General features: G+C 33.0%; 1 protein-coding gene across 2 annotated transcripts in view; it reads right to left on the minus strand.

The window, feature by feature from the left end:
• The window catches only part of EPHA3 (EPH receptor A3), a 374,626-nt gene that overhangs the window by 342,725 nt on the left and 12,969 nt on the right, over positions 1-18,932 (minus strand). For both annotated transcript variants that reach the window (XM_064380008.1, XM_064380007.1), the window contains exon 2: positions 12,376-12,440. In XM_064380008.1, the coding sequence (XP_064236078.1) occupies positions 12,376-12,440 (65 nt within the window). The remainder of the gene's footprint in view (positions 1-12,375; positions 12,441-18,932) is intronic.

The following is an 18,932-nucleotide window of genomic DNA, read 5'->3' on the forward strand; positions in this document are numbered from 1 at the left end:
TGATCGAAATCACTAGTAATACTGTATAGACCATTGGAGAAATATTAGCTATTGCATTCTTTGTATCTCTACTGCCAACAATAGGACCTAGTACATAGCAGGAGCTAAAGCAGTTATTGAACAAAAGAGTGAACAAATTTCAATATACTAAAGATTCTACAAACCCCTTGTATGCCACATAACCTATTCAGAATTCAATAGGTTCTAGAAACTAATATTACCTCATATACTTTCACTCTGAAATAAGGCTGATACCCTTAACCCTCTTCTAAATATTTACCACTCCTAAACTGTTCTTTGAATCAGAATCACTTATTTCAGAAAATAGAAGTGTTTATTTTCCAAGAGATAATCACAAAAGCAAATTTCACCAAAAAGGTTTCCTTGAGGATTATAAAACTCTTTTGTTCTGTTTTATATTTTAATCTCTAAAGTTTGTTGAAGGACTAACCTGTTACTCTAATTTATATTATCAAATTATTTTGAAAGCTACATATGAACATCATATATTTCTGTGAAAAGAATCCAATAAAAATTAATGATTAGCACTTCATAAAGCACAAAATAAAGCCAACAATTTAGAGATATTGTAAATCTTGAGGATTTACTGGCTAGAAGATAACATATCTAATCCTGTTTTAAGAATAGTTGTACAAAAATGATGTACTATTTTTAAAGATCTCTAAAAATTAATTGGTTTACACAGAAATTGAAATTATGTGATATTTATTTTTAGTTACAATGTAACACTGAAATGTACTCTTTCAATGCAAGCAGATTTAGATTAATAATTGAATTCAAGCTAAAATCAATTTCTAGTTGTCAGAAAATTAGTTAAGAATCTTTAGTCATCAAGTGACAGCTCAGTCCCTGGATCATAAATCAAATTATGATGAAGGGATACACATTCATGAGAATGGAGAGCTAATAATTATCCTCTGCAACCTGATTTTTCTCTTACGCTTATGAAAGATCAGCATTTTTCACCTGCTGAGGAAAGTAGTTCTATTTTGTCTGCTGTGTCTCAAGATTTGGATGTTATCTTGGGTGCTGCGATACAGGACACTCAGGTGAAGTAGTCTTGAAATTCTATGAAGTATAATTGGATAAATATTAAATCACATAATCCTAAGTCCTTTCTTGGCACTGTCCACAGAGCAAGACAGAGGGGAGGAATGAAAAGAGCACCAAACCCAGACCCAGAAGGCAATGATGCGACCTTCTTCAAGTCACTGAGCCTATTTAAGCCTCAATTGCTTGTCTGTGTAATTAGAGTATTGCACTAGACGATAGTCGCTGCTGCTTCTGCCACCTCTAAAATTTGATTACTTGTTCTAATATATTTTACTGCTCTAAATAAGGTACAATTTTGCTGCCCTTAATGGAAAAGTGAAGCAGCTCTATCAGCAAACGTTTTCACAAAATTCTACAGATAATATGTTTATGGCTTATTTGCTGCCTTTTCAGTACTCAGGATAGGCAAATATCTATCGAAATTGTATTACTAATTCAAATTTAAAAATGACTACCTAGTACATCTGTCCAACATAAGGATACAGATTACATATGGATTCAGGGAATTTCTGGACAAGCACAGTTTACCAAATTGACTCCTATCACCCACAGGATTTAAATCCTATTGGAGACTTTTGAGTAAACCTATGAAGTGTGTGGCTATCAGTTTTCTTGAGATTCCATGGCATGAAATGGTATCCAAGTGTAGACCATCACAAATGACTAAAATTCTTTTAAAACATGGCATTGCCTCACTGCCTTCTAGAACAGGCTACGCTGTCTCCCTGATTGCTGAATTCTTGACCTTATCACTTCATGTTGAGAAAGGAGGTAACCATTTACCCTCTTATAAAGATTAGCTCATTCTTAACTTAGGCCAGAAAGAATATTGACTACCATACAGAAGGGATATGTAATCACTTCTATTGTGAGAGCACCTTCTGTCCCCCAGCACACACTTTTTTGTTTGTTTGTTTTGCCTTCCTTAGTTTACTAGATAATTTTCAATTTCATTGAGTCCTCTATAGGTCCTAGAAGTTACTCAGTTTTCCAAATATGACTTCTCTTTGTTTTGTGCCTTTATTGTAAATATAACTAATTATAATATAATTAATCAATAAAAATGAAAAGAAACAAGGAAGATTTGATTTTAAAGAATACCCCTTCCTGGAGTCTTAACAAAATTATAAAAGTTCTACTTTATGATAAATCATCAATATATATATACCCCAAAAACTAGGAGGCCCATTCTAAGTCCCTTTAACCTATAACGGGAACTTTTACAGTGCTCTTTCTGACTCCTATTTGTTCTCCAATTACACTGTCCTCCCTGATCACCTGCTTAAAATGTTGTCTTTAACTGGTGTGTTTTAGGGTGGCACATAAAATTAATCACAATCTGGTGCTAGTAAATTTCTAGGAACAGCTAATAGTCATTTCTCAGACAACCTGATGTTCTAGTAACTACCGGACGGGGGCTTTCGAATTCTGTATTCTCATTTTCCTATCACTTAATTCATTGTTTTTTAAGTCTTCGGGTTTTACTATCATCTTTTATCATGAGCAATGGATTTCAGACATACAAATACTGTATAAGTATCTATAAATATTGAAGATACAACATGCTGTTCAAACTAAATTCCAAGATTGCATGAGAGAAATCTAATGACTTGGAAACAAATTCCTATGACAAATTTTCAAGAATAGATTTCCCAAGTTGCCAAAGAAACACATCTTTTCTCTTGCTGCATGTTTATTGTAAAATCCAATATTTAAAAATACCCATAGTTATATTCATGATGAATCATGCACAGTGCTGCATTTAGAGGTTGAGATGAACTACAGCCCTGAATAAAGCAGCAGCTGAATATCTCAGTAAGTACTGTGTGCCTTACTATACCAGATAATGATTTTCTAACACAGTGGTCCCCAAACGAGTAGCATCAGAATCCCATGGTCAGCCTATTAAAAATCCTATTGCCAGGCCCCATGCCCAGGGTTTCTAATGCAACAGGTAGTGATAGGGACCCAGAATTTTGCATCTCTAACAACTATTGTATACAAGTTAAAGAGTAACAATTTTGATCTGTAGTTTATATATATCAAACTGCCTTAGACACAGAATTAATAAAAATAATGTGTAAACTTAGGCATACTCAGAAAAATCCAAGTGTATCAGCCCCTTTGACATTTTTCTTCTTATGTCACATGTAATGGAGATGAATGATTTTAGCAACTACCAAGGAATCTCAGCTACTACATTGGTAATATTTTGATTTATATAATAATTCCTCAATAAAGTGAGCATCATATGCAGGAAAAAAAGTGATGGTAATCTATAACCTGTTAAGGATGCAGGAATACTTATAGTGGTTTATATTGTATATATCATAGCCATTAAGCATTCTCAGGTTCAATGACTATCATCTGGGACATGGGACTTATACAAAAAGTATATTACACCATAGTTTTTATAGACTCAATCAATTTCTTTTTTTAATCTTTCAAAAGAAATGAAGCACCAGAGTGTAATAAGCCGGAGTGTAATAAGCCTAGGGTCAAAATAAGTAAAAATTTTAATAAAGGACACAATATTTTAAATAAGCAAAGCTTTTGTGTGAATTATTTTTATAAATTCTTGTTTTACACTTAATGGAATGACACAGTTGAAACTCCTTTTCATTAAGGTATGTATCTTGTTTTTACATTCTTCATACAAAAGAACGCTTGGAAGCTGGAAAACATAATATTTAGTCTGAATGTACTCTCTATAAAATATTAAAGGAGTAGGATATTTCTTAGTAATGCACAAACCTATTCAGTCTGCCATACACTATTTTGCATGTTTCAAAGCATTTAATGTATAATGAATTGAATAGGAAAGCCATTCTTTTAAAATTATAATACCTCTATTTTTGGTCACTTTTATTTTAATAACTACACATTTTTGACCAGAAAATGATCTCATTTGAAGTTGTACGACAAAACAGAGCTTAGTGAAAAAGTTATTTGTTTTAAAGAAAAAAATGTTATCAATGTAAGAAACTACCAGAGGCAGAATTTTGTCTTTGATTTGAAATTTTTAAAGCTACTTTAAAAAACAAGTAAAGAATTATTATAGCAAATATTTGAAAGTTTTAAACACTCAAAATAGAAATTAAAATTATTTGACAACATCTTAGCTTTTTATTTAACTTTATAGTTAATACATGTTAGGTAATGATCATAAAGCACAAATGAATTTATGAGTAAAGTTGGAGGAAATAAAACCCATGCAATTATGTTTGAAGTCTCCTTTATTTTAAATCCCGCTAAGCTTACATCAAATTAAAATAAACAAAATATAGTACATGCCATATTTTAAAAATTCTAATCCAGTCTTCCTAAACATAAACACTCTTTTTGATTAAGAGAACACAATTCACATATAGACATGGTGTTAGCAACAGAAAAATCACTTCTATTTTTTTAAAGCACCAAGGTAACATTTTCTTTTTTATAAATTAAATGTTGCTAGAATACATCTAACTTAGCTGATTTCTAGCACTTGTCCACATTTCCCCCTTTTTTAAGAGTGAATTTTGTTTCAAGAAGAGGTTAAAAAAATCGGTAAGATTTTTGCCATGTTTTTCTAATTTAATCAGACATCTTGCCATAAAAGGTCAGCATAATAGGTGAAAGTGACATGCTTAAAATGGAGTCTAGCCAGAAAAATTTTAAGTGACCAAGAATCACATATCACATGTGTCAAAAATTTTGATTCTCCTGGATTGACTATTCAGCATATGAAGTAGAGTTTGGACTGTGATTCATAAAGGCAGAATCCCAGGTGGTTATTACTGACACCCAGTTGTCAAAATATCCTTTCTGCTTTGAAAACCCCATTCACAAAGTGAAAGCTAGAAATCTAGTTGGTAACGTTTTTAGAAGCTGAACTTCCCAAACACCAATAATTCTAATATTATAGGCAAATAACACCATACTGTAAAGTAGAAAAGTAATGACTTATTTTATAAAGTATCTTAATTATTTTAATTCCTCTCTATGACATTCATTTTAAACAGTTCTATGATTTGCTCAACGGGATTTATTTACAGGATTCTCACTTTTTCCCCTTGAAAACAATCAACGTAATTTTTAATATGAAGCTATCTCTATGTAGTTTTCTTTTCAGTTAACCTTCTGTTCACAGGCCAGTTCCATTTCCTAGATACATTTAACTAAATATGTCTGCTAGCACAAAAGACAACATAATATATTTAATATTGATATATTATATATAGATTATACAATATACATGTGTTTATATATAAGAATTGTACTCAATTTTATGCCATTAAAAGAGACAATGAAATTCCTAAAAGACATTATTTCAAGTAATGCAATGTAAATCATCAAATTCTTTTCAAAAAACACAAAGAAATCAGTGTTAGCTTTCTTATTTGGGAAAGGTTTTATTATTTATTTTTAGATAATTGTAATTAATGGGCAATTAATATAGGAACTGCAAATGCTGAGAATCAAGGGGGGATTTCATGAAATGGGGATTGGCCTCACAGAGCTTACAATTTCCTGGCTGAAATAAAGATCAATCAAATGATTGCATTAATATATAATTGTAAGTTGTGAATGTACAACAAAGAACACCCATAAGAGGTAGATGAGCTTGCCGGGTGTTATGTGCTGGTATAGGGGTAAGAGTCATTTAGGAGGTGGTGAGGCAGGAGGGTAGCTTGTGAAACAGTCAGGAGGTCTCCATGAAGAAGTAATATTTGACTTGAAATCTTAAATATCAACATCTGAGAACATTCTAATCACTAAAATTTATAAATAAACCGTATACCCAATTAATATATTTAAACTGCCTCAATGTTTAAGTTGGTTCAAAAGTAATTGCTGTTTTTGCATTATTGAAATTTGCCATTTGATATTGGAATACGTTCTGAAATAAGTGTGAAATATACATCATTTTAATGCACATTTTCTCACTTTGCTTTTTTTTGAAATGACATTATTTGCTGTTTATTTTATATTTATTTTAGACTATGGAAATGCTGTTAGATAAAAAGCAAATTCTAGTGATTTTCTTTTTTGATGTTCAAAAAGGGTTGTAAAGCAATAGAGACAGCTCACAACACCAACACATTTGGCTCAGGAAATGCTAGTGAAGGTACAGTGCAGTGGTGGTTTGAGAAGTTTTGCACAGGAGACCAGAGCCTTGAAGATGAGGAGTGTAGTGGCCGGCCATCGGAAGTTGACAAAGGCCAGCTGAGAGCCATCATCGAAGCTGATCCTTTTACAACTACATAACAGGTTGCCGGAGAACGCAATGTTGACCATTCTGTGGTCGTCCGGCATTTGAAGCAAATTGGAAAAGTGAAAAAACATGAAAAGTGGTGCCTCATGAGCTGAGCAAAAGTGAAAAAAAACACACACACACACACACAAACAACAAACAAAGAAAACCTGTTGTCTGAACTGTCATTTCCTTATTCCACACAGCAATGAACCATTTCTCGATCAGATTGTAACGTGCAATGAAAAGTGGATTTTATACAACTGGTGATGACCAGCTCAGTGGTTGGACCAAGAAGAGGCTCCAAAGCACTTCCCAAAGCCAAACTTGCACCAAAAAAGTCACGGTCACTGTTTGGTGGTCTGCTGCTGGTCTGATCCACTACAGCTTTCTGAATCCTGGTGAAACCATTACTTTTGAGAGGTATGCTCAGCAAATCGATGAGAAGCAGTGAAAACTGCAGTGACTACAGCTGGCATTGATCAACAGAAAGGGTCCAATTCTCATCCACGACAATGCCCAATGGCAGGTTGCACAACCAATGCTGCAAAAGTTGAACAAATATGTCTACAAAGGTTTGCCTCATCCATCATATTCACCTGACCTCTCACCAACCAACTACAATTTCTTCAAGCATCTCGAGGACCTTTCGCAGGGAAATCGCTTCCACGGTAGAATGATACAGAAAATGCTTTCCAAGAATTCATTGAATCCAGAAGCACCAATTTTCATTGTACGGGAATAAACAAACTTATTTCTCACAGGTAAAAATGTGATAATTGTAATGGTTCTTATTTTGACTAGTTAAGATGTGTTCGAGTCTATTAATACTGGGTTAAAATTCACGGTCCAAAACCACAATTCCTTTTGCAGCAAGATTGTATGCAAACTTTTGTCTGTGCAGATTAGATGGAATAAGAATCCAGTGGCGTCAGAGGAATGTATTGGGCTCTGAATTGAGAAGCAGTGCCTGCTTGGACTTACACAGCAGTGTCAATATTCCTTCTCCCCAATCCAAACTGAAGACATCAAGTGTAGACTGAGATTTAGGAGACATGTAAATTAATTTAGCAAAAGAGTTTGGATTAAAATGGAAGAACCTCAAAGCTTGTCTGCCTTAGAATAAGAAATGATATTTATATGGCTCTTTCACATGTTTTTTATATATATATATATATGTATATAACATATATATATTCTTAGATACATAGAAATATCTCATTTGCTAATGTTTCATTTTCTATAAAGTGCTGTGACATAGGAATTACTCTAATTCCTTTTTTAGAAGTGAAGACAAATGTTTTTTCAAGATTAAAAAGAAAGATTTAGAGACAGAATCTGGCTCTGTCACCCAGGCTAGAATGAAGTGGCTCAATTCACACCCCACTGCAGCCTGGAACTCCTGGGCTCAAGGGATCCTCCCATCTCAAGCCTTCTGAGGAGCTAGAACTACAGGTGAATGTCACCACTCCAGGCTAATTTATTTATTTATTTATTTTGCAGGAGTGGTTTGCTATGCTTGCCCAGGCTGATCTTGAAGCCCTGGCCTCAAGTGATTCTCCTGCCTTCATCTCCCAAAGTTCTAGGATTATAGGTGTGAGCCACCTGGTCAGTTTTTGATGAATTGTCTTACATCTGATCACATAATAATAAGTGGTAGAGACAGAATGGAAATGCATATGCCTCAATTCTAACCAAGGTTCTTAACCTGTTTTTCTATTATTGTTGACATCTTACTAAAGCAGTAAAAAAGACAACCTGGCAAATATAAATAACATCATAATATACAACTATGCTGTAGCCATAACCTCCATTTAGAAATTAGAATATTTGACCAAAGATAAAACTTTCTATCGTATCAGGATGCCTTTCATTTGAAAGTATGAAAAATACTAAGAGTGGCTTAAATAACAAAGAAGAGGCATTCCTTCACATAATTCAGTGGTTCAGTGATCATCGGTTGCATACTGGTTTCTCTTATGCTCACTTGGCTCTGGCTTTCTGGTTCTGAGAAAAATGCAGCTGCTGCGGACCCTGAGCCTTCAAGGAGCAAGCCCAAAGGGAGGAAATGCTGAGCCTCTCCTCATCTCTCTGTCAGGAGGAAATCCTTTCCTAGAAATCACCGAAATTCTGCACCAGTCTCATTGGCTTTACGTCTCCTTGTTTCAACCAATCTATGCCAAAATAATTATGGTCACAATTAGTTCTCAGATGAATCAACATTCACCCCTTGGAGTCGCAGAGATTTTCCAGGAACACCTGGGTAGGTGAAAACTTGAACCATATCTGTGTTTCTCTCATCAGCAAGAAGCATCCAAAGAACAGATATTGGGTGGGCAATTAACAAGCTCTGTATTTGCTAAAAGCATGTTTTCATTTAAGTGCATGTTCACTGCTAAGACATCAATACATATCTAAAGAAACCTTAATTCTACAATTGCTGATTCCGATACTTCTTTCTATTTTCCACAAATAGATATTACTCGTTTCAGACAGTGGTTTTTCCACACTCCCCGAATGCTGCCACTCCTCACTCTCTTCTTATTGGAGTTTCTTGAATTAAGTAAGTCATGCTCATGATTTTTTTGTACTGGTTAATCAGGATATCAATACTATACTACGTGAAAACTGTGTAGCTCAACTTTCCTTGGATTTCTCCTCCAGTGCATTTATGTAATGATGTGTAGTCTAAAAGTTTACTTGATAGATTGACACTACCAATCAATGAATCAATCAGTTTAAGTACAATCAACTTAAGAGTCACGTGTAACCTAAAGACTGTTTTTCTAAGTTGCAACCTAACAATATCTGGAAGCTTTTATATGTGTTGATGGTTCTCAAAATCAAATATTAATATTAGAACTATTGAATTATTTGCCTAAATTTCTGAATAAAATTAAGCAAAGGATTCAAATTATATTATAATTCCTAGTTTTTAAGGCCAGAGAAGGTAACTGCTTCTGTCTGCTAAAGGCACCAAATATAATGCCAGATAATATCAGTGTCAAATAAAACTCTTTCATTGAAAAATGAAACGCTATTCATGATATCCCCAAATAATTTCAGTTTACAAATTTGAGTATTATTTTCATGAAATTGATCACTTATTTAATTTCTAAAATTTACATTTCAACAGATTTGGAATTTAGAGCTTCTGATGAGAATATTTTTGGAAGTTAGAGAAGGAGGGGGCAGTTTCCTAAATCTTAGTAAGGACAGTTCCTAATTCCCTAAGCAGAGTTTCTCAACTTAGGCACTGTCATTTTAGAGCAGGTCATTCTTTATTTTAGGGACTGGCATATTCATTGTAAGATATTTAGCAGTACCCCTGGTCTCCCCGACTAGATGTCAAAGTGTCTCCTCTCCCTAGTTGTGACAAAAGACTTCAGGCATTGCCACATATCCCCCGGAGGCAAAATAAAAATTGTCTCTTCTTACTCACTCAACCTGTTAAGAACCACTACCCTAAATCAAGAATGAGCATTTGCAGTGATTATGTTATAATGTTGTTATAATGATTTTTTTCCTCTTAAGTTTAGTCATATTTGATTTAACCTCCAGTCAGATGCACTGCCAGTTATTAGAGTTAATTAATTAAATAATAAATTCAAAGGTATTTCCAGCACTTGTCTTTTTTTTTTTTTTTATGGAAAACCTTTCAGTAAGGGTATCACAACGGTTATAAGTATCTATTTTCTTTAAAAATAAAACAGAAAACTAATCTATCCTTTTCATTTAAAAATGAAAAAGATTAGACAATAAAAATAATTAATTGAACCTAAAGGCACAAATATTTGTATATGCCAGGCTATTAAATCCAAAACCTAAACTTACAACACAGTATTTTCACCCAATAATTTGATCCATTTCTCAAAAAAACCCCAAGTGATCTAACATTTTCTAAATCTGCACTATGTATTTCTTTATATATATTATGGTTAACATAATATGTGGGATAATATGTGGGAAATTTAAAGGAAATATACACAACATTATCACCACAGAACAACAATTCACATCATTTGATCTTTTTCTTTCTTTTTTTTTTTTTTTTTTTAGGAAGTTTCTCTTTTCTCCCTGTAAATAATGATAAGCTTGAAGAGAATGACCAACATTTTAGGATATTTTATGCATCAGAAATAGGAAAACCACGGTTGCAAGATCAACAGAGGGCAGGTCCGAGCGGAGCTCTCTAGGGCAACAGTAAACCAAAGGAGAAACTGAAAACTGTTGACTGTGGAAGCTGTAAGAGATTCCTAGGCAACGAAGAGGTAGTAAATTGGACCATAGATGGGAAATGTAAAGAAGTAATTTATCCAGAGGAACGTTTCTCAAATTTAATGTGGTAAAAAGTCACCTGTTGAGATGCACATTCTGATTCAAAATGTCTGGAGCAGGGTCTGGTAGCCTGGATTTCTAATAATCTCCCACATGTTGATGTTGCTGATTTGTCCCTGTGCCACACTTTACCCAGCAAGGTGCTGGAATACCCCACTCTCTACCTCCAACACAGATCTGGAAGTAAAAGTGCCAGCTCCATTCCATCACATTATCTTTGAGATTAACAATGGGGGACTTCATTTCCCCCAATTCTCAATACATAAAATGTGTTACCATAATACCTTCTTTAACGGAAAACATAAGCCAGACTGTTGCTGTGAAATATAAGATAATTTCTTGTTGTTTTTAAAAATAAACATTTACATATTTATTAGTAAAATGTTACTATAGTTTTTGCTTTTCTTATATCCTGAAGCAGCAGGTTCTCTGGTGTATTACCGAAGAATGTTTCATGACGAAACATTCAAATTTCTAAAATCAAAATTAAGGTGAGGTTTGACTTTTAGATGATTAGTTTCAAATCAGTTTTCCAGCTCAATCTTGAGTTTCGATTCATTCTTTACGACAACCTGGTCTGTGCTTTTATCCTAATCATTTGATTCCTTTTACACCTCTGGGAAAACCAAATCCTGGCTTACTTCATACTCTCTCCTCTAAAGTAACTAATGAAGACTTGATTTTAGGTTTTGGCATTTTGTCAAAGTCAAGGTGTGTCAGGAAGAGAAGCAGATACAAAGATGACAGATAGATGAAGTATCTCTGATTGAAAACATCCGCTCGTGAAGAAGCTGGTAGTATCATAAACATGTGTACATTTAGTCACAAAAATCTGAAGACTAAGCACCAATATGAAGTGGAAGTTGTTACAATCTCTTGAAAAGGAGATTATCATAGAAGGACAGGAATACATAAATTTGTTCCTATGACAAATATTTCAAAATAGCACTTTGATTTCACAAGCTATACTTAGAAACAAAAAAGGTATGCTTAGAAATTATTACACAATTGTGTAGGGACGAGAGATTTACAAATGTAAAACCCCCCATTTTTCTGAAAAAATAGAATAAAAATTTTCTCTCAGAAAAGCCTTATTATAGTCATTCAGAGCACCAAAATGCTACACACTCTTTAACTTGTATCCGGATTGATAAAATACCAAAGCTATATAAAAAGTTTAAAACTTAAAAGCAGCACCAATTTTTTCTAAATAACATTCCGAGTTTTAAACTGATCTAGGCAAATTGTAGACATTTTAAACAAATAAATTAAGACAACATAGGTTTATACTGTTGACAAATAAATTCTACCTACTTGGAAGAGCAGTTACCAAGGTTGGTATTAAGGCTACGACTTTGGAGATTTCCATCTCCAAATACGCACTTTCTACATTACCTGAAATTTAGATAGTCTAATTAATTCACCTATTCTGATCACATCACAGAAAGTCACTCAGATCATTGACATGATGCCAATAACGATTAAACTATTTAATCAGTCCATTCAAGCAATTGATAAATTCAGAAGGAATACAGTCTTCAAAATTCTTAGTAGCTCCACTGGACACAAATGTCAAGCTGTGTTACTCCATATATTGAATACTCCTATAAATATAATTTGTCACCAGAAGTACAAGAGTTCCTTTAGAGAATACAATAAATTTGTCTGCTCTCTAAGAAAGGTAATGGAGAAAATTATGTTTCCTTTTGATGGTTTATTGAACTCACCCCATGCGATGGATAAGAGATCCAGCCCAGCTCCCCTTGAATTGTTTTTGAGTCCAGTAGATTGACTAAAAGAAAACAAAATACACAAACACAGTTAATAAAAGTGAATTATTTATATTTGCTTCTGTTGAGTTCACATTGCCTGTTGTTGATGTTGTTCAAAAAACTTAATTTCCTTTTTATTATAAGTCTATAAATAGTATAAAAAGAAGGGAATTACAAAAGATACATCACAGGGAAAGTCAAGAGACCAAAAGTTTCTGTGTCCTTTTAAACTGTTTGCATTTGTTTACAAGAATAGGTTAATGTTCAACACACTGATAATTTCTGATATAATAATTACAGGTTTAAAGAGGAAACAATGAAAATGCAAAAGAGAAAACAACATGAATGCTATCATATTAAAATAACTTTAAAAATATTAAATTTGATAAATTTACATGTGATTCCACAATTAATTCATTTCTTAAATATGTTGCCACAGTGATCAATATACCTGTTTATTTATATCTAATATGGCACTTTCATATTGTCCCTGGCTAATACTCAACATACTATTATGCAATATGTATTTTTTTAAATGTATTCATTATTTACTTATATGTAACAAACAAAAGCTTAACTACCAATGTGAGGAGAAATCAAAGTAAAACTATGTTTTATAATAACACGTGTGTAAAGTTTTACCTATTTAAAGCAGTTATTTTTACTCAAAGGCTTAAGTGATTCTACTCAGAATTTGTGCTAGTTCTAACGACTTTTAATCAATATTTGAAGACAAAAAGTAAAATGTAACATGCATATGGTTACATTTTGAATATATTATTAAAATAAAATGGAACATTGTGCATTTTTCACACAGAATATTAATTTGTAATGAGTTAGAAAATAAAATATAAAACAGCACTTCAAATACAATTAATAACAAAAGGTTCACTTGATTGTCTATCTGACCTATTAAATAATGGAAACTATGGTTTTACCTCATCTTTCTTCTAAATTAAAAAAAAAGAATCCCACGATTGACTAATGGAAGATATGAAGAAAGGTTACATAAACTAAGCATGCATTATTAACATGAACCAGACCATGAAAATCAATAAATACAATAGAAGAGAATGATTTTCAGGGGTTACTAATATACACAAACCAGAACATAATGTAAATAACATACACTGTACAACATATTCTCATGTTGTCAATAAAGCATTTCCTGATACATGAAAAGCACCATCCTTTTGAAAATCATCTCAAGTAGTTTTTTTTTTTTTGCAGAGCAAACTTTAATCTTATAAAAAGTTAGAAAAAATAAATTACATATTTGATAGAAATTAGATTTCTAAATTTTCAAGCAGCACTAAAATTTTGATTACCTGGTTAGATGATAAATACATTAGGTGAGTATAAGTAAAGCTATTGGTAATTATAATATAAAAGAAGCACAGTTCTCAAATTTCGATTCTTTAAGTTTTGCTAGTGAAAGGTAAGCATAAACTTTACCTTTTATATTATAATTTCTTAATAATTAAAGAATTTTTCTCCCAATAAATTAATCCTAATGAGAAGTAATTGTATTTAGATTAAAACAGAAGACAGCTGCTTCATGGATTACATAGTATAATTTCCATAATTGAATTTTTCCCAGGATATCAGTTTGGAAATTAACAGTATGCTTAATTATATTGCAATTATCTCTCAAAAATAATTAAAAACCCTCTACCAATTGATCAGTGTTATAGATTATATTTCAGATCAGTGTTAGAGAAAATTTCTGAAACTGTGAAAATACTTTCTCACCTTTAAATTAAATGATATTACCAACCTTCATTCTGATAAAAGATATACTAGTTTAGTTGTTGGTTGTGTCATACCAATCATTTAATTTCTCTGAGCTTTATATGGGATTTACATAGTAGAAATGACCTTGCCAGTATGCATAAATTATTAGATTATATTTGCAATGTCCTTAGAGGTTTAAATGGCTTAAGGTATCATTGTGTTTAGATAATAATTGCACATTACTAAATGAAAATTATATGTTACTCCATATGCTAAGATGAATCATTAGTTTTATCTCAGTATTAGTAAACAGAGTGAGGAAAAGAAGATATGGTTATAACATAGATTCCATCTAGTCAAAAACTTATTGGAATGTAGGTTGTCTACTAATGAACTACCATACCCTTAAGTTTCTTCTGATAATAATAAATGATAGAATACTATTAGAGTAGTCACATCAGCATTTGGTTTCTACTCAAAGAATAACAAGTAAACCAAAATTAGTTAGACCATACAGTCAATTAAGTGTTGAAGATTAAATTTATTGCATTTATTCTGAAATTAAATTTTTAGTGTATTCCATTTAGCCTAAATGAGAAAAACGCAATTAGCAGCATTACTTCTGATTCGGTTTCTATTGTCTATCAAGCAATTATATCTGCCTTGAGTATCTTGCAATGTTGCTGTGATGATCAAATAACATATATTTAAAACCACCATGAGTTTATAAGTTCATAATATGTTGTACAGAATCCCTTCTTGTAAACTGAATACATTAATATTATTTAACAACAGTTCCATTTTGGCTTCGGAATTATATTTATAATTTAATTTCAAGACCCATTTAAATACGTGACCTAGTAGAGTAGAATAGTTAACTTCAAAACCCTTTTTTTAAAAGCGCATACTTTGGATTTATAAAGTGCCTTGTGTTTGTACCCAAATAAAAATAACACCGTCTGAGAATTCTAAACACTTTAAAGTGAATGGTTACTTAATTGGGACTCCCAAGATACAAACCTCAAGTCTCTTGTGATCTATTGTAGAACTGTTTGAGTATACAGCATAATTGGTGTAAGAAAATAAGATGAATGGAATTTCAAAGTAAATCTGTGAGAGATTTATCTGCATACATTGACCAAATCTAACACTGCAATACATATCTTTTTTTTTTTTTTTTTTGAGACGGAGTTTTGCTCTTGTTATCCAGGCTGGAGTGCAATGGCGCGATCTCGGCTTACCACAACCTCCGCCTCATGGGTTCAGACAATTCTCCTGCCTCAGCCTCCCGAGTAGCTGGGATTACAGGCACGCGCCACCACGCCCAGCTAATTTCTGTATTTTTAGTAGAGACGGGGTTTCACCACGTTGACCAGGATGGTCTCGATCTCTTGACCTCGTGATCCACCCACCTCGGCCTCCCAAAGTGCTGGGATTATAGGCGTGAGCCACCGCGCCCGGCCTGCAATACATATCTTAAACCCCACACTGATACAGGCAAGAACTCCCCTCTCTAAACATGTGTAGACCTGATCATTTCCTTAGGACAGACAGGATAGGCTGATGAGTTATGACGGACAAATATAATACTCTAGACTGAGTTTGATTTGCGGTAGTAATTGGATAGTTTATTTCAATTGCTGGACAATATGAGTTCACAATTCTAAAATCTGATGAAAAGGAAAATTTTCTTAAGGCTAGATAGGAACATATGCATGACTTCATTCTTTAATGGCTACCTCAGGCCTGTTATTTATCAAAGCTATCAGTTACCCCTCACCAGGTTTCATATTCTAATGATGTGATTGCTAAATATTTTGGTATGTAACAAAAAACACATTATTTTATTAATTTCAGAATATTTTATATTCAAATATGTATATGGAATATATTAACTTTTTAAATGAAAGTGATTTAAATTTGAAACGATTTTAAATGTCATGATTCTATTTAAGTTGGTAAATAAGTAAGTGGAGTTTTACTGGGCAAAAATCAACTTGGAAGTCACCGTCCTAGATCTAGATGGATATGGTTCTAGGTTTTTCTTTCACATGCTTTACTCCCTCTAGTCTTATTGCTTTTAAATTGAGATGTATGAGGAGAAGGGGCTTATATTCATGAGAAGGGGAAGGCAGTTCTTACTTGGACTGTTGATTTGGCTTTCAGATGAGCACTAAGTTACTGAGATTTGGAAAGAAGGAATGGTGGGTTCTGATGTAAACAAGAAGGTGTAGAATGCAGTAAAGGAGTAAGAACAAAGTATAAGGCTGGCTACGGTGGCTCACGTCTGTAATCTCAACAATTTGGGATGCCTAGGCGGGCGGATCATCGGAGGTCAGGAGTTCGATACCAGCCTGGCCAACATGACAAAACCCTAGGTCTACTAAAAATACAAATATTAGCCATTGTGCTGGCACATGCCTGTAATCCCAGCTACTCAGGAGGCTGAGGCAGGAGAATCACTTGAACCCGGGAGGCAAAGGTTGCAGTGAGCTGAGATGGCACCACTGTACTCTAGCCTGAGCGACAGAGAGAAACTCCATCTCCAAAACAAAATAAACAAACAAAGAAACAAAGTATAGACTAACTTGACTCAAATTGGCTATAAGTACCTATGGAAAGGAGGAAGTCTGGATGTCGTTTCTGCCACTGATCTCTACTGTTACATTTTCCTCTCTGTTGGCTTGTGGGATTAAGATTCCCCGGAGTCATGCTCTCTCTTCCTTTCCTATCCTACATCACAATGGAGAGATTCAATCAAAAGTCCACTGTTAGTGGACTTAATAGTATTGGTAGTGTCACAAAGAATGGCCTATTCCAAGAATTTACATCATCTTTTCTTCTTAGTAAAAGAAACAAATGAGATTTTAAAAAGTTCTCAGTTACTAAAATAAGAGTTTGAAACAAATATTCCCCGTTAAGTGAAGGCCATTAAAAATGTCATATATGTTTCTGGAGTTTTGATTTTCGGAGAACTGTTACCACATAAAGATATTTAAAGGACATCTCTAAATTCTGATTCATAGTGGCTACTTGTCCACTTAGAAAGACTGAGAGTGAAACTAATATTCATACCTTGAAAGATTTTTAAGTGCTACAAACATGCAGACAGTGCTAAAAGGATTTTTAAAGTTAAATGCCACCGTTTTTTATTGAAGCAGATCTTTCCAATTACCTAATAACACAATCATAGGCTTTGTGGTAATGCTATAGTTGCATTTTATGGAACTGAGTTATAAATAATTTTTAAACAATCATTTCAAGGTGAACAGTAGGCTTTAATGGCTAAAGAATTTCAAACTCATATGATAATGCACATTTTCTTGTAAAACTTTCAGTTATAAGGCACTTTTATAGCCAAGTACAAATAACTATAAAACCACTACAATAGAAAATAAGCCAATCCTTTGATTACATCTTGCTTTTACTAAAGAGTAATGACATTTTCTTTCTATGCTCATCATCACTGTAATTGTCCCAGCCTCATTTCACATACACTTGTCTTTATCATTTTCATCACTTTCTGTTATAAGAAGCAGAATAACTTTGCTCTAGTTTACAGGACTACATAGAGTTCTTTAATCTGCTTCTAAATATATTTAAATGTCACAAATAGAAGAAAATGATAGAGAAAGAAATAAATTTTATTCTCAGTGTTATAATGCTGTGTGTAGTTCTCCAGGCAAACATAATACAGAATTAAGAAATCAACATATATTTTTCTGACAGGAATTCAAACCTCAGCTTTTCTGTTTTACTGTATGCACCAGGATACGACATTAAGAAGTTTGGAGAAGATAGTTTTTTCATGTACTTATGTTTTGCAACATAATTTTATCTACTGTGCTTGCATATTCTTAATTTAATTGTTCCTGTGGACTTCCTGTTTGTATTTATTTTCTTTCTACACAAGCATAATTAAAATATTTTAATAGATCTAATTAGTATTTTATTTCACAGATAAAAAATTATAAAACTATTGAATATAGGTGAAGTCAACTATTATCCATGAATTGTGTGCAGATAAAAGTTCTTGTAAACTATGTTAAATTTAACAGCATTTTGTGTCACAGAAATGTTAATTTATGCTATTTTTATCAAATGAACAGCTAAAAGTTTGATGTAATAATTTTTAAATGCTGCGATATTAAACAATGCTATGAAACACCTTTTGTCAGGTGATATTTTAAGAGCCTATTTATGTGATATAAGAGAATTTCTGCCCTTAACTTATTCTTTCTCATTAGCTTTTTCTCCTGAGAAATAATTTTGGATTTATTTCTATAAATATCTTAATTATAGAAGAAATCATAATTAGCTGTCTCATCTCAATCTTTGCCAACAGTAGAGGGAAATCCTTGGAATCAATATAGAGTCTCACAGTACGATGAGTCTGTGTTTTTTGATTTAAAGATAACATAAAACAAAATTCTACTAGAAACCTGGATACTTTAGTAAATGTCAATTCCATGCTGTTTATAAAGTGTTAAGATTTTCTTTTTTTCTCTTTTTATCAGAGAAATATAAAGGCCATACTGATATCAAAACTGTTATGAAATGAACAGCTATCAAGATATCAGTACAAAATGTGTTCTTAGAACAAAGTAAATCCGTTGACATAAATGAGTTGTGATGTTCTACTGTCAGTGCATTTTTAGCCCACTAACAACCTGACTTAAAACACAGCTCTTTTTTTCTGTGCATTGTTAACTGGTGTTATAAATCAGTCAGACAAGTAAAATGTGTCTCCCAAAATGTAAAAGTTTATAAAACTAGGA

Source organism: Aotus nancymaae, unplaced genomic scaffold, assembly GCF_030222135.1.
Source record: "Aotus nancymaae isolate 86718 unplaced genomic scaffold, 86718_ANA_hifiasm-v0.15.2.pri h1tg000022l_1, whole genome shotgun sequence".
In the NCBI taxonomy this organism is placed as follows: domain Eukaryota; kingdom Metazoa; phylum Chordata; class Mammalia; order Primates; family Aotidae; genus Aotus; species Aotus nancymaae.